The 15,227-nt window shown below is 34.9% G+C and overlaps 2 protein-coding genes across 3 annotated transcripts in view; one reads left to right on the top strand and one right to left on the bottom strand.

The window, feature by feature from the left end:
* LOC120339091 (synapsin-2-like) overlaps nucleotides 1-15,227 on the top strand; it is a 39,602-nt gene that overhangs the window by 5,361 nt on the left and 19,014 nt on the right. The window lies entirely within an intron of this gene.
* Nucleotides 1,227-6,895, bottom strand: LOC120339115 (metalloproteinase inhibitor 2-like). The gene is made up of 6 exons (XM_039407190.2): nucleotides 6,703-6,895; nucleotides 4,832-4,966; nucleotides 3,656-3,783; nucleotides 2,309-2,426; nucleotides 1,988-2,160; nucleotides 1,227-1,878 (listed from the first exon to the last, which is right to left on the bottom strand). Exons 1-6 carry the CDS (start codon nucleotides 6,815-6,817, stop codon nucleotides 1,654-1,656), a joined length of 894 nt encoding a protein of 297 aa, XP_039263124.1. The 5' UTR covers nucleotides 6,818-6,895; the 3' UTR covers nucleotides 1,227-1,653.

The raw sequence follows: 15,227 nt of genomic DNA, 5'->3' as shown, positions 1-15,227 counted from the left end.
GGCCTTGCGTGCAGCGCACAGAATGAAGATCGTGCTGCGCATTGCTGTAAATTTCATAATCTTCAGGTCATCAGGCTAAAGAGAACTTGCTCTACATCAAACACACTTGTATACCACGTCGATATGCGTTCTCCCCCAGGAGCGAGCAAAGTAGTATAAGTTGTATACTGTCATGATGCAGAAAATGTGATTAACATCGCTAATTATCGGTCTTTTATATTATTGGCATCGTGCCACCTCTGTGTCTATGTATTTAATTCCCATGTGCTATGAATAATGGTGGTCAATATTCGCAAGATTTTTTGGGAATATATTGCCGAGGAGTTTGTTTTATCCAATTCCCAAATCTTTCCATGGTTGTTTCTGATAAGGTATAAAAAATGATCCTTGAAAACTTTTTATTAAACAACTATTTTATAAAAATGTTTGTATGTTTATTTGCCCCCAAAACTTAACAGTATATGCATACAAATTAAACAGTATAACAGAGGCGCGATACATGTGGTAGACCTCACCGGCCCAAGACACAGTCGCGAGATATGTGCCCCTCACAAGTTTCAGTTGCATAGTTGCAGTTTATGACTGCTTTGTTCTAATAAGACAACAGACATGAAATAGCTAAAATATACAATATATACCTCATTCTACAATTAACTATATTGTAATTGATTGAATCGTATTTTGGCCATGTTTACGTAAAATATGGATGGCTCCGGAATATGATTGGATTTTACTGAATACTTTTTACTGCTTTCAATCATAACTCATTCCTTTCCAGTTAGTGACATTTCACGTTTTTGTAAAATGCGGAATGTTACTCTCATAACCATAATTTTTGTACAAACGCAACGCGAATTTGAAGTTTTGATTTAATAATTTGCTAGTTGCGTATGCATTGTGCACCAGGATGCATATTGTTTGTCAAAACGATGTCTCACCGTAAGAAGATTCTCATTTGCTTTTAACATTTTGAGTATCAATATCAACTAGGTTGATTTACTTTCAATCTATTTTTGCATTGGTATGAAAATACACCGATTTAGACCTCATGATAATATAGCAACTACTTTCCACCGTGATACGCGTGGTACTGAAATATTACTGCGCGGGATGTGGTGTGAGCTTAATCGAAAAATAGTTAGCCATCACGCACGCTGGCCATCCAGGGCAGGAACCCCGCTATTAGAATTCAACTTTGCCAATACCCCCCTTTTATAAGTTCCACATTACATGTCGAACTAATTTATTTGTTTTTGTATCGTTTCACCTTTTATTTTTCATAATTTTATAAAGTGTGTGGAAAACAAAAAATAGTGAGGATGAAAAATAGGGGGAAATAAGAAAGAACAAAGAATAATAAATTTGAACGCATTTACAATAAAAATGGCAGTTATTTACACTATACAGTGCCCTCATACGCCATAAAGCAAAGTTTGACAATACACACGGCCGGAATGTTCCAGTAGTTTCATCTCACAGTAAAGCAATACTCATTGGGACGAGGTGCAAAACGAGTTCGTAGACACTTGCGGCACTAATGAGTCGCGCGCCATTGGAAATCATTCATTCATGTCGTGACTCGTAACAGTATTATATCGGAATGTATCGCGAGAGCCGGAGGTTTCAGTTTTTCCATCGCATTACAACATCAAATTATGGCAGAAGATGTACGATTTCTCTTAGTTGAGATTCAGCTCTTGATGTGGAATGATGCCTTCTACGTCTACGACGTCTTTTTGTGTTGGTGAGAGCGTTGTTCCACGTACATTTTGCATCCTGTTTACCAGGTTCTCGCGTACAAGCGTAATTTGCTGGGTGGATATTGAGTTTCAAACTTGTCATCTCCATTTCTGAAGTCCACATACAAGAGTCTTTGTCCTAGAATGAAAAATAGGAATAATGAATTATTGAAGTTTCCTGGCTTCACAGGTTCGTGCTAACATTTTATCTTGGTTTTTGTGTGACTAACACCGAATAGTGAACTTACCGGCTTCCCACAGATTGACCAGGTACATGTTTGTATTTCGCACGACGATGCGCACGTCTGCTTAGCGTTACGCATGTTACGACGTATCACACGTTTTTGCTTTGAATCAAGATTATTCCATCTGATCACGCGGTCGCACAATCCAATGTTCAGTCGGTCCCCGTCAATGTCACCTGAGGAGAAAGAATAAACGTTAAAGAGATGACATACACAGTAGAAGTACCTGAATTTCACCTAAAGTTGTTGCTTATTCAACATATCAATATTTCAAATTAGGTGCATCGGACGGCACTTGAATATTCGAGTTCAAATTGCGCTTACCTATTAGAAGATACATCTCTTTTGTATTCAATTTTATTCCACACATTCCTTCATCGGGCGCTGTGTAAATGTACATTTTCTTGCCCTGAGTTTCTTCCGGTTTGAGACCTTTGTATGTCTGAAATGGTATTATTCGTTATGTTATCAGGTTTGCGGTTGCACTTAAATAACCATATATTTAGCAGCGCGACCTACGGGATGGATTTTGTTTTTATACTAGAAGTAATTACCAGATCGTGACCGATCCAGTAGCGCTAAGCTCGCGTTTTCCTTTCATAAATTGAATTTCTTTGAACCGAGTGAAATTTATTTCCAATTACGTAAGATTGCCCTTCCGCCGCGCCTTGACTTGTACACAGTCAAGTACCGCTTAAAGTTTGCTTTCCAGACTATCGCCATTTACAGAAGATTGTGGAAGAATTCTATTTCAAAAGGAACGGAATGCGGCGGAAATCTCTTTTTCTTAGACGTCTAGATAACAAGGAAATGCCTCTGCCATTATGATTGTTACTTAATCGGCCGTATGGCGATGGAATTTTGTGGATGTCAACGAGACAATGAATGCCTTATGATAATATGGCACCAAAGACCAAATTTATGAATGGAGCTTAATTAACTTCTAGACGTCGGATAATTGAGTCGCAGAATGAGGAAGCTATGATTAGCAATAACGAAATGGCTAATTTCGGAGATAATTGCTATTGTATAAAAAATGGACATACCTAGCGAAATTAAAACAAAAATAAGATAATTTTCCAAATCTGGAAGTGCACCAATGAAAGTGTCGATCGTAAATAGTTGTTAATTACGCCTACAATAAGATCACGGTTTGCTATATCAGACCAAAACGAGGTGACCAAGGCTGTTGACCTCGAGTTAGTCACAAGTATCAACAGCATGAGAATTGTTACGCTACATATGGCAATAGGTCAAAAGGGAGACCACGCGCCGACGGCAATTCGATTGCCAAATATCACCAGACTAGCTTTAGAAACTCTCTGTATTCGTCGCCTACATTCAGCCGTGATTCAGTTAACGCCGTCTGATCATAATCATAAATTTGAGATTTTTTATCCAACGCCAGATTTTCGTGCGTGCGTGAGCGTGACGTAACTTCTTTTGGAAAACGGTTCGTCACACTTACAGCAGGGCTTTTTCCTAGACAGCTTGGAATCCAAAACAAAACAAGTTTTAGCATATTTTTCAGACATTGTCCGCATCTAGTTTCGATTCACTCGTCTATAAAGACGACCCGTGAAATAAGATATAGGTCATGAAGTATGATCAGTGAAAGCATTTGATTGGTGTCAGGTTTTTTGATTTTGTTACATTATTAGATATTTTTACCTCGTATACTTTCACTCTATAACGGATGTGGCTGGCAACCAAATGCTTATCCGACAAATTGTCCAAATCTTTCACGACCACTTCCACGCGCTCCATTTCGGGTTTCTTTAAGCTTTTCTTTACGTTACCTAGATTCCAAAATAAATTAAATTCAAATTGACGACACGATAGGAGTTGCTGCAATATTAGAATGGCACGGTATGTGATTGTAATAATAAACAACGTCGTCGAGATCAAATTATTTCAAAAGTTCAAATTATTTCAGTCGTACAGAGTTGCATTTACAATATGTTTCGCTTTATTATTAACGCCAGAGAATTTATTTCGATTATGGGATACGTTTTTTTGGCTCGTATATCGACGAGAAAAATTCTCGCATGCAACAAATGAGTTTTAAAAACAGTAACGCTATTCACAGAAATATATAAACATTTCATCGCAACTTCCTGTTCCAGATGTTTCTACCAGCAGGCGTACAGGTTTAATTTTTCGGGCTTTGACTATGAAAGGGCCGATGAACGTGGGTGACATTTATTGACCAAAAGGTCGACAGAGTTTGTCGAGTTTCTGAAAAAATATCTAAATGATGAACGATCGCGTGATATAAATATTTGTAATCGTAATAAGGCAGTCATATATATTGGCTGTTATAAGTAACATAAAAGTACTCTAACGATGTGCGAGATGTTCGCGAAATACCGCGAATTTGATAAATTATTTGATATTTATGATACAATATCTTCACATCATAATGTGCTTGATTTACTCACGTATGTCATGACTTATATAATATTTAATAACTTTATTAAATTTTATTGATGATGTATATCGGAATGTATATAATGAGACCTCGGTGAAGCATGCCGATTGTATTGTGCTGTATGTCTGCTGTGTTTTACCGAGTTGCCTTGATAACATCTGGACACTAATAATTGGCATAACATGGCGTTGTTCAAATCTGTAAATTATTACGCCAAAGCCTTCCAATATGTTGGGCAGTGTTCGAATACATTACACAACGAAAAATTTATTGTTATTTGACCACTGTAGTCTTTGTCAAATATAAGACGTTAATTAATTTGATAGTTAATGTCTCTTCCAACGTGGTCCAAATCAAAATGTTGCTAAGAGGAAGATAACTTTCAAAAAATATGATAAATTTTATATTAAACCTACCCATTAGCCCACTGGAAATTTCACTTTTCTCTTTGAAGTCGTCGTTTTTCGATACGTCGTTCGTGTCGGTGAGTTTGTACTTCGGTTTTTCCGCCAAATATACGTATTCCATACTTCGGACCTTTACCAAGGAAGCTGTATAAAAAGAAATAACATATATATAGCGCGATACTGGTAAAGTTTGGGTTAAATCGTAATGAAAATGATTTCATGGATAACATTCCTACGAACAAAAAGTACTGTATGGTTTGGATTTATCGTTGCCAAAACGAAGGGCGCGTTTATCTTTATACTTCGGCCAAAATGCGTAATTTTTTTTTTAATTTTTTTTCATATTCGTGTTTACAAATAACAATTGCGACTCGGCTTTCGTCCAAATGTATTACGTCAGCATATTTTAGAGTATTTTTCGCACATTGGTCACGGATAGATAATTGACCCAAAATGAATCTAAAATATGTATTTTTCAAGCATGGAAATGATACCCGAACACCGGAAGTTTTCTAAATGATATTGTATTTTCGACTCAAAATATTTTGAACTGTTCTGAACTCAAGGTGATATATTGGTTGTTTTTGTCAGTCGAAATAAAGATGAAATCTTCAACTTTTCATTACGTAGTTCCCATTCAATTACCGAGACACTTTCGCACATTGGTCGTAAAATTATAGGTTCGGTAGCGCAATTATGTGCAGGGCAAATAGTTAGAAATAAATCGAACCGCCTTTTGTGAGAGCAATTGGAAATATATTTAATTGGTTCCGCCGAATTAGTCAAATCATCGAACGCTGCCGAGGGACGCCTGTCAAACCCTGGACTCTGAAACATGGAGAAGCTCCCCTGGGAGGATAGGTGCACTGAAAACTTCGTTAATAATTTAGATCTAAACATCAAATTGCGCTCAAAAATCAAACAGAGTAGCTTCTGAATTTCCATTGTTCTTAATATCCAACCGCATCAAAGTGAAACTGGTTATTCTCATAAAACATGTTATACTTTCAACGCTTTTCGAAACTCATGAGGGTTGTTTTGTCACAGCGCCCGCATGGCGAAATCTGACATTTTTGTTCGATTTCAGAAACGCCCGACATATGGGCACTTGTCACGACTCAAAAACCATCAAAATTGTGTTTTTCTCCACTAGATTATATTTTGTTATATATTTAAATGGCTTCGCTTTAGTAAAACTGATCTCGGGTCCGGGCAGGTGATCTCAGTTGGTGACTATACAAACACTCTTGGTAGTCGTAACTGGCAGTTAGGACCAAAGTGTCAACACTTGAAGAGCGATTGCACCATAAATCAAACTATATTTGTTACGACAAATTTTATTTTAGGTAACAAAAGTGAATTGCTCAATGTCAGGCATATACTTAGATTGACGATCCTTTACCGTAACGTTAAACGGTGGGAAATTCGGAAAATTTATAACAATCCGGTTGTACGGTTGAATCAAGTCGGTTCAAAGGAAACGCCCGATTTCCTTTGCCGTTTATTGATCATTGGCGGTTTATTATTATATTTCTGTTAGTCATTAATTGCTGACATATGTTAATTATTGCTACGCAAAACCACAACGGAGACTTCAAAATTAGATTCTCATAGATCTAGTACAAATAATTATTTGAACCAAAATTATCAATTTTAAATTTGATTGTAACCCTTGCATTTATCGATGCTGTCCGATACTTTGAAGTCAAAGGGCAGGTTGCAGGTAGAACAAATTTAAAATTGTACATTGTGCATTATCGCTGTTAGGCGAGGTGAATTTCGACAATCAAACACATTCTTGACACTGTGATATTAATTTTCTTCTCGTGGCAATAAAAACTACCAAATTGAAGATATAGAAAACACAAAATATCTCTTACCGTATACATTTTTCCCACATAGATGCGTTTGTGAGTGTGCTGGCATACACATACATGCAAAAGTTGTCTTCAAAAGACACACTACAGCAAATACTTCAAAAATAATTCTTGACATATTGATGGATTGTACTACTTTTCAAAATATTCAATGTCCAGACACTCGCCTTATCTTTGCCAAGTAGCTTACGAATTGTGATTCGTTGACGACGCCGCCGCACTTTTATACCAGGAGCGTCGAGCCACCCACGGTTACAAGCAAATAATAAAACGAGAGAATTAGTCAAACGAGAGAAAGTAGCTAACTGTGCGTCTATATCTCATCTTCAGGTTGTATTAGATTTTAGCTCCAACTTTGATGAATGCTTTCAAAACGAAAATAATATTTACTTAACATGATCAAAATATGAATCTTTCGACTAATTTGAAACTTTTTTGAATAGGAAACCCACTTCTAGCCGTTTGCGATACCATATTACAGAACGGTATAGTTTCACAGCTCCTAGCATTTGTAATGGTGTGTTCATTTCATTCATTACGGTAATGGAAGTACACTTTGGCATTTTATGTCTATTTTTTCAGTGTTAAGTATTTCATATGAATCCGTCAAATTTTTGTGGAAATCAGATTTTCAGCTGCACGTGGGGAGTTAGGAGAAAATCCCGAACACCGCGAGGCAATCGCCTTTTAATCTGCTGTACAAAAATTGTAATACCAACTCCCGCTGCGCGATGACGTCATATAATATCATGTTGCATGTGAAACTAGGAGAAATAAATATTATTCGTTTGTCAAAAATTATGCCTAGCCAGATATGGTACATGTGCGGATAACATACCTTGCAAATTTGTTATATTATACAAGTCGTGAGATAAAGACGTAGTATACCTGATAACGCAATAATCTTATTTGCATGTTATTGTTTTCCCACACGCATTTATTTCATACATCATTATTTTTTGCAATATGAAAATGTTGTTATTTTTGTTTCTTACGAAACTCGTTCACAGAATTCCATAAATTGACGACATTTATTAGGAAGAAAATGTCTTATTTTCCTCAAATATTTAGATTCCTAAACGATTTTCGTACTCGTATTTTTTTAAGCACTGCACGTACTTTCATTAATAATTCCGAATTCTCATGCCTACTTTGCAAACCATGCCTCTGAAACTCTTAAGCATACATAACAGAATCAAAGTCGAATTTCCATTATGTTCTCAGGACTCAATATATTTCTACTCATCATAGCCAGACTGTCTCAAATATTGAAATATTTTCATGATATGAGTCGACTCCCAAAATCACTTGTATTTCATACAGAAGTATTGATTATTTGGAACAAAATTTAAATCTTCTGTGATATTGGACATAGGCATTCACCATTGAATTAAAATAAATTCCTCCTAATTGGAGAATTGAGACTTTCATATTGCAGTAAACGTCATTTTGTTTGTGGCTTCAAAACAAGACGAAACTGTTACAGCAGATTGACGATATGTCTGAAATTTCTGTTTTTCTCGTGAGCCAATGAAAGACCGCCTGGAGAGTGCAGTCCATCCGCCCTATTCACTAGGATTGTTTTCGAAGAATAAAAACGTAATTTTGATATAGAATGCTGTTCCCGACAGAACTTTTGAAATGAGAACCAAATAATGTTTACTTCCCAAACGTGATACATCAAAAGCATCATTGTTATTAATTTCTCCAAATCCATTTTCCATATTATCGCTTTTACGTAATATTGACGTCATCGCGAGTTGTTTTCGTTACAATACTACATGGGATATCAAATGATGTCGGTTTAGGAATTGAGAAATGTCTCTGCCTGAATTTAAAATCCACAATTTTTAAGATATCTTCAATACCAACAAGAATAATCAAAATATATGTCTGCCTGTCGCAATTTTTCATGTTGTTTGTACTTTACACAGACATCTGTGGTTATAAAACACACAGGTGCTTTGCATCTCAATAACCGCAATTGTCACGAGAACGATTTTTACTCATCATTTTCAAATGACAATTTGGAACAAAAAATTTACGTATATTAGAGCCTCCCCCTTCGGAGAAAAGATGAACTATTTCGTTCGTAATTAATCCATTATAACGTCAAATATCTGGGTAAAATGTTACGCGTTGAATTGTGTGTTGTGTTGTCCATTCATATTTCAATTTCACTCAAAAGTTACAAATTCATTCTTTCCTTTCTTGAAACTTTTTATATCATTTCTTGCCATCGAGCGTATGTCGTACACGGATTATGGATTGCAAAAAATTGTAATCTTACTTGCATTTGCACTTGAATAATTCACTATACAAGAGTCAATATGACCATCAAGGTTCACATATCGCAAGATGATGAACCGTCTTCTTATTTTTCAATTCCAGGTCTTCTTACCTTACCTGTTATTTTTTTACAATATGTCTAGTTCACACGCACTTCTGCTCTTGATTTTACCATTTTAATTTTATGTGGCCCATTGTGAGTCATGTTAAGCAATTATTTCATGACCACTCATCCAATTTCAAAATTGTAGATGACAACACCAGCTACTTAGCGACTACATTGACCTTTAATTATTTGTACATGTGCCCGGAACCATTGAATCGGCATTAAAATTGTTTAGAGCCAAAACTACGCTATAATGTATGTCTCTCTTTGAGAGCACGTTTCAGATTTCATTATGTCATATGAAGCACAGAAGAATTTTCCGTTCGAGTAACTCCGGTTTGTGTTTTGTATTTTTTTATTTCCCTAGTAACAAATTGGCAATGTTCACTACGATCAAGCTTGACCAAGAAAAATATGTGAGCTTCATTGGTCTAATAGTGCTAGCGAGTTTCTATATTGATGGCGCCAAATGTTGATGGAGTGGCACATGTTACGTAATTGCTGTTCACGAATGACGTGATGTCAAAATAAGGAAACAGCGTTGTAGAAAAGTGGCAATTTTCTACTCCATAAATTCAAATTTTAATCCTATATTTACTACACGAACCTTCTACAGTTACGTTTGGTGCGATGATAATTATATGCCTACTTATGCACTCCCTGTTTTAGGCCAAACATGCAAAATTATACACATAAAGCAATCACACGTTTCAGCACAAAATCTAATGCACACCTGTGTTTTGTATGTCGCGTTTAAGAGGAAATTAGATGAACTAATGAATACATTTGAGTGTAACTTGAGATCGGGAGGAATAATTACTTCACAAGTAAATTACACAGGAAGACTATGAATGCATTTTCCAACGTATACACTTACTGAATTCTACCAAATGATTTGGAATCGACATACAGTAACGTCGTTTCCGCGTGGTACTTCAGTGTAATAGTATAACAGTTACACTAAAATCTTGTTATGTTATACCTTGTCGCACGTCATTGTTTTCAACGGCTTTTGCCCGTGACCCCCGGATTGCTTGTGTGGACGTGACAATCGCCCACGGAATACAATATGAATTCAACCTCAAATATTTATTGCCATTTTTGTGGATGGCGACATTAAATAGTTCAGTCAAAATTTACAATTATGTCCAACCAAAAAAGACCAGTCCATATGGACTCTAGGGGTGAAAGATATAAAAATATTTTTTATTTGTTCCTTTTTGGGCATATAATACGCTATGTCATTTTGCTGAGACTTGTATAACAATATTCAACAAATTTTGTTTGCATAAAAAGGTACCTAAGCGGAGAAAATGCTTTTTTTGATCAAAATACATTTCACGAGTTGGTATTTTTAAACGCGCTAAGAATTTCGTCAAAGAATCGCAAAATTTTAAAGAGAGTAATCGAAAGTTTTAACCACTCATCTCTTGGGCATCGAGCTTTGTGAAAGTGTATATTTACACCTTGGTTTCTATTAGCAATGATTGTATGAATTTTTATGGATATACAGTAATATTTGAGTTTTTAATACTAGAATTATACGTTTTTCATCATACTTAGAGAATTTAAGGTGTCGAAATGGGTTTAAATAAAATAGATCATATCCCAAAATATCATACCTATAGAGCAATAAAACGGTTGTTTTTGTGGATCTAGATAAAATTGGGAGAAAATGAACCCAAATTATAGCCAAATAAGGAATTCAATATCTCTGCGACTGGCATCTAGATATATGTTTTTCTGCAATTTAATGTATTGAACAAAACACCGGCCAGTTAAGAGCAGTCTGACGCATTTGGGTAAACATTGAATATTTCGAATAAGTCGGAATCAACAGTTTCCTACCTGTTTTAAAGTTGTCGCATTGTTTGCCTATATGTCTTACGCAGTTGTCGACAAATATTTTGAGTAAATTTTGCCTCAAAGTTCTTCGTGGCAATCGGTCAATCTACTGTTCTATATAGGCCATGACGTCATAGGTCTATTAGTTGAGTTTTATTTTGAAATATTGCGTATATAAGCAAATCACGTGACTTAAAAGTAAGGGATGTTATGTTCCGGCCTATCCCATTGACACCTTGCACTTTTTACGGGGAATTGTATTTATTATTATATAACCATGCAAGAACCATGATAATCATAGTATGTTATAGCACGTTTCATTCACAGTTCATGCCTGTTGAAAAATACATTCTGATTGTACGGATTACGTTGGTTCTTACGCAGACGAGATCTTACGTCATGATCTAAGAGGCTTTGAAGTAGACAAAATGCATGTTTTTTAATTACATATCTAACTGGATTAAAAGGATTATGATTTATAAAAACGATGAAAATGAATTTCAATTTTTAGCATCCAAATATGGCTAACTTATTCTATGTCCAAATATGGATTGGATTGAAAAAATAAATATCTTCAATATTCAATTTTCTGGCCAGAATTTTTATTCAACTTCACATTTTCTTATTTTTTAATGCCAAAAAAGAACTGTTAGGGAATTTCTTCAATTGTGTAGAGTCTGTGTGTGTTTACCGTACACACGTGCTTGTTTGTGTGTATATGTGCATGTTATGTGGAAATAACACCAACAAATGACGTTTTTATCACACCGAACTTGTGAAGTAAAAGCATCCAAAAGTTTTTCTTTGTTTACAATTCTTAATATAAACAAAAACTCTTTTCTAAGACATGTACATATAAATATACAGCTCTCTCTGTTTATCTAAACTCTCGAATCCCTCCAATAAAGGAAAACAGTGACCGGTAATTTATGATATTTCGCTTCCTAATACGTGATGTTGACTTTTTGACATGCATGTCCTTTCCCTTTTACGCGGCACGCTCCATAAATAAATTCCAACTACGTGCAAAATACGTATTTGACATATTGCGTATACAACTGTGTAACTAAGGCCAGTCAACCATAAATCGGGGAATAGTTTTCAATATTATCCACAATTTTGTATGGCCATACGTTTTTTTTTATCTAGATGGCGTTAGCAAGTGACTTTTTTATGAATATATTTTAAAATCATATTTTTTTGTGATGTAATATAATAGTCCATGGAGACAGGTTAATTGAACTGAATTTGAATTTGATTCGAGGCGTAGATCAAGGTTCAAACGCAATTGTGACGCAGATTTACGCACTATTGGAATTGATATGAAAATGCGGATGCTGGTTTGTTGTATAGCAATTGGATACGTTTAGCAAATGTTGTGTTAATTCATTTTATACAAAAATACAAACGCCTATGGTAATCACAAATAGAAAATTTTGGAAAGTTTTCGTCACTTGCCAACATCACTCTTGAGATGCGCTTAAAGCAGTTTTGTTCCGAGTAAGGAGGCTTAACACGTAAAGAGGTTCAAGATCTTGGAGTCCCCAATCATAAGAATAACATCATTGTCTGCGATAGCCCTATTCATACTGACAAAGTATGTTCAAGTTTTCGAATAAGATTGTACCAGAATAAATGATGCACTACTGATTATTTTATTGGTGGACTACAGCCCCAAAATTTCTTAAAACTAATCTTTGCAAACCCCATTTCGTTATTATGTTAAGCAAGCACATAGTTAAATTTTCAAGCATTTTATTGATTTGTCAAATTATTTGCCAATTTTTTAATGATCACGTTTTGCGTAATATAATCAAGGCAAAATTTGTGGAAATAGATAATAAGTTCTTCGTGGAGACGGTTAGGTTCAGAGAGACGATTGTGCATAATTTATAAAATTTTAGACTTTTTAAGATAATAATGAGAGATATCATGAATACTTTGACTAGATTAGATCATCCACTCTAATAACGTCAAATTTATCCGAAAAATTTTTTTTTCAGAAATTCTGTGTAAATATTTGCTAATAACCGGTCTCAGTCAATGGATAACATTGTCTGAAAATTCTAATCTTTGTTCACTAAATAATAAAATAAGTTTGGTTTTCAGAGATGTAAATTACCATTATTATTTTTTATCATTACTATGTAACGAATGAGAACATAAAATGCAGTAAATTTATTGGTATAAATTTACAATTGCAATTGTTCTTCCGAGCAGACTCATTGTAATGTGATAATAATAGAAACCAGTTCATAAATCAAATTTCTAGTTATAATGTATTAAATTTTGCCTCACATAAAATTATACGTTGTCGGGGTACATGTTTTTTTGTATCTTGAAGGTCACCGAAAGGAAATTGTTATTTTTTTGAAAATAATGAAATCAATTCACCACAAACAAACGTACACCAGATGTGCTTTACTTCAAGTTTAATGTCAAAATACCTTGAGTACATTGTTTAAAATTGTAAATCTTTGGAGGTTCCCATTTTTTATTTCTACACTGTCAACGAAATTAAATATTACTTTATATTTAGGAAAAATGTTTGATTCTTGGAATTTTTTAAAAGAATCGTATTATGCAAAAGTATTTGGCCCAGAGGTTCACATGTGCTCATCAAATGTCCCATGTGAATATTGATTATAAGGCAATCGCCCGATGTTAAAATCACTTGCACATTACACATTGTCACTTGGTCATATGAGAAAATTCTAATGAATCTAATTTTGAAGCTCAAACAGGTAGCAAATTAAATGCATTCACAATGGCCGTCTTTGCAGTGTCGTGGTTTTTTTTTCAAATGCAGAAAGTTTACATTCAAAGATAATTTCGCTTTGTCGTTTTGGTCTTTTCCCACCGTGGCGAATCTTTATGTTGCGAAACCTATACTTTGTTGAGACTAAATCGATTTTACGTGTCCTGGTTTAGACGGATGTCATTTCAGCCATCTGTCATGTTGCTTAGTAAATTGTTTTGAACCAGATTCAGGGCAACAATTGAGCGGTATCTGGTATGATCAGTAAGTATATCAATAATGGTCCAGATACGCTTTGAAATGTAAATCATAGTGTTTACTCTTAAGATTATAATCTTTGTTGTCTCCATACTAAGCGAACACATAAGAACATGATATTTAGAGTTAGTTTTTAATTTGTATCATATGCCAAGCCAATTGCAAGAACGTTAGCTAGAAGTTTTAATTTAATCGAATGCTTTTAATATTTCTTTTATATCGTTTATAGAGTTTTTATATCGCTTTTCACAAAGATTATGTTCTCTCTAGAATATGTTCCAATTAACCTGTGTTCTGTTGTCTTTGGAGGATCATCCTTTTTATATATAACTTATAACAGGGTTTGGAAATAATCACTGCCAATAATAGCTTATCAAATTCAACAACATGAAGATTGTTCTAGCAAAATGTTGGCGAAAGTTGTATTACGTAAAAATGCCGCGTTACTCTTTTATTTCGTGACTCTAAAAAGTCTTAAATTATAGATTAAATTATGATTAATAGAAGCGCAGTTTTCTATGTCCTTGATGCCAACAGGGTTTGACATAGTATTAAGATTTATACACTCATAATATTAATAGTTCAAGGGTACGTCATGGCGTTGGGTGGTTCAAAGCAAAAGAGAAAGAGAAACGATCAGTAGTTGAGCACACGTCACTTCGTTCAACGATACGTCATAATGATTTGGTTTAAATGCTAATCACTGATTGATTACTTTGATGGTGATTTCCTAATAATTCTATTATTATTCAGGACTTATTGAATAGTGAGTATTATCCATCATATTGGTGTTTAAAAAATTCAACTTGCAAATGGTATGTCATAGCCAACATCGGAAGAAGGGTTTTCCATTTCAAGATGTGCTATCTGTAAATTGTAATCTCGACATTACGCACCCAAATGACTCGCATGATCTAAGTCAAAAACCGTGCGTTTCTTCGAAACATACCATTTGGATAAACACGATTGTAACTTCTGATGGAATGCTACACGAAACCCTATATTTTTCACCAAACGGTTCAATGTAGCCCGTAGTGCCTAATAGATGTAGTACAAAATCAAAATCAGATAGCTCACTCTGGTTATTCACATAGTTGCATAAATAACTAAAATTCAAAGTTTTGATACCGTGCCAGAGATAAGAAGTACATAAGTCATTTAATCCTAGTGCGGATTATCTACGAGCAATGAAAAATTTATCAGATAGTTGTAATAGGTCATCTAAAAAGAAAACTAAAGTAGCTGTGTGGTATTCCCTTTCTCAATGCTTTC

The sequence above is a fragment of the Styela clava genome, chromosome 9 (genome assembly GCF_964204865.1).
Source record: "Styela clava chromosome 9, kaStyClav1.hap1.2, whole genome shotgun sequence".
Taxonomy (NCBI): Eukaryota; Metazoa; Chordata; class Ascidiacea; order Stolidobranchia; family Styelidae; genus Styela; species Styela clava.
Note: the sequence above shows the minus strand (reverse complement) of the source record. Positions and strands in the feature narration are given on the sequence as shown.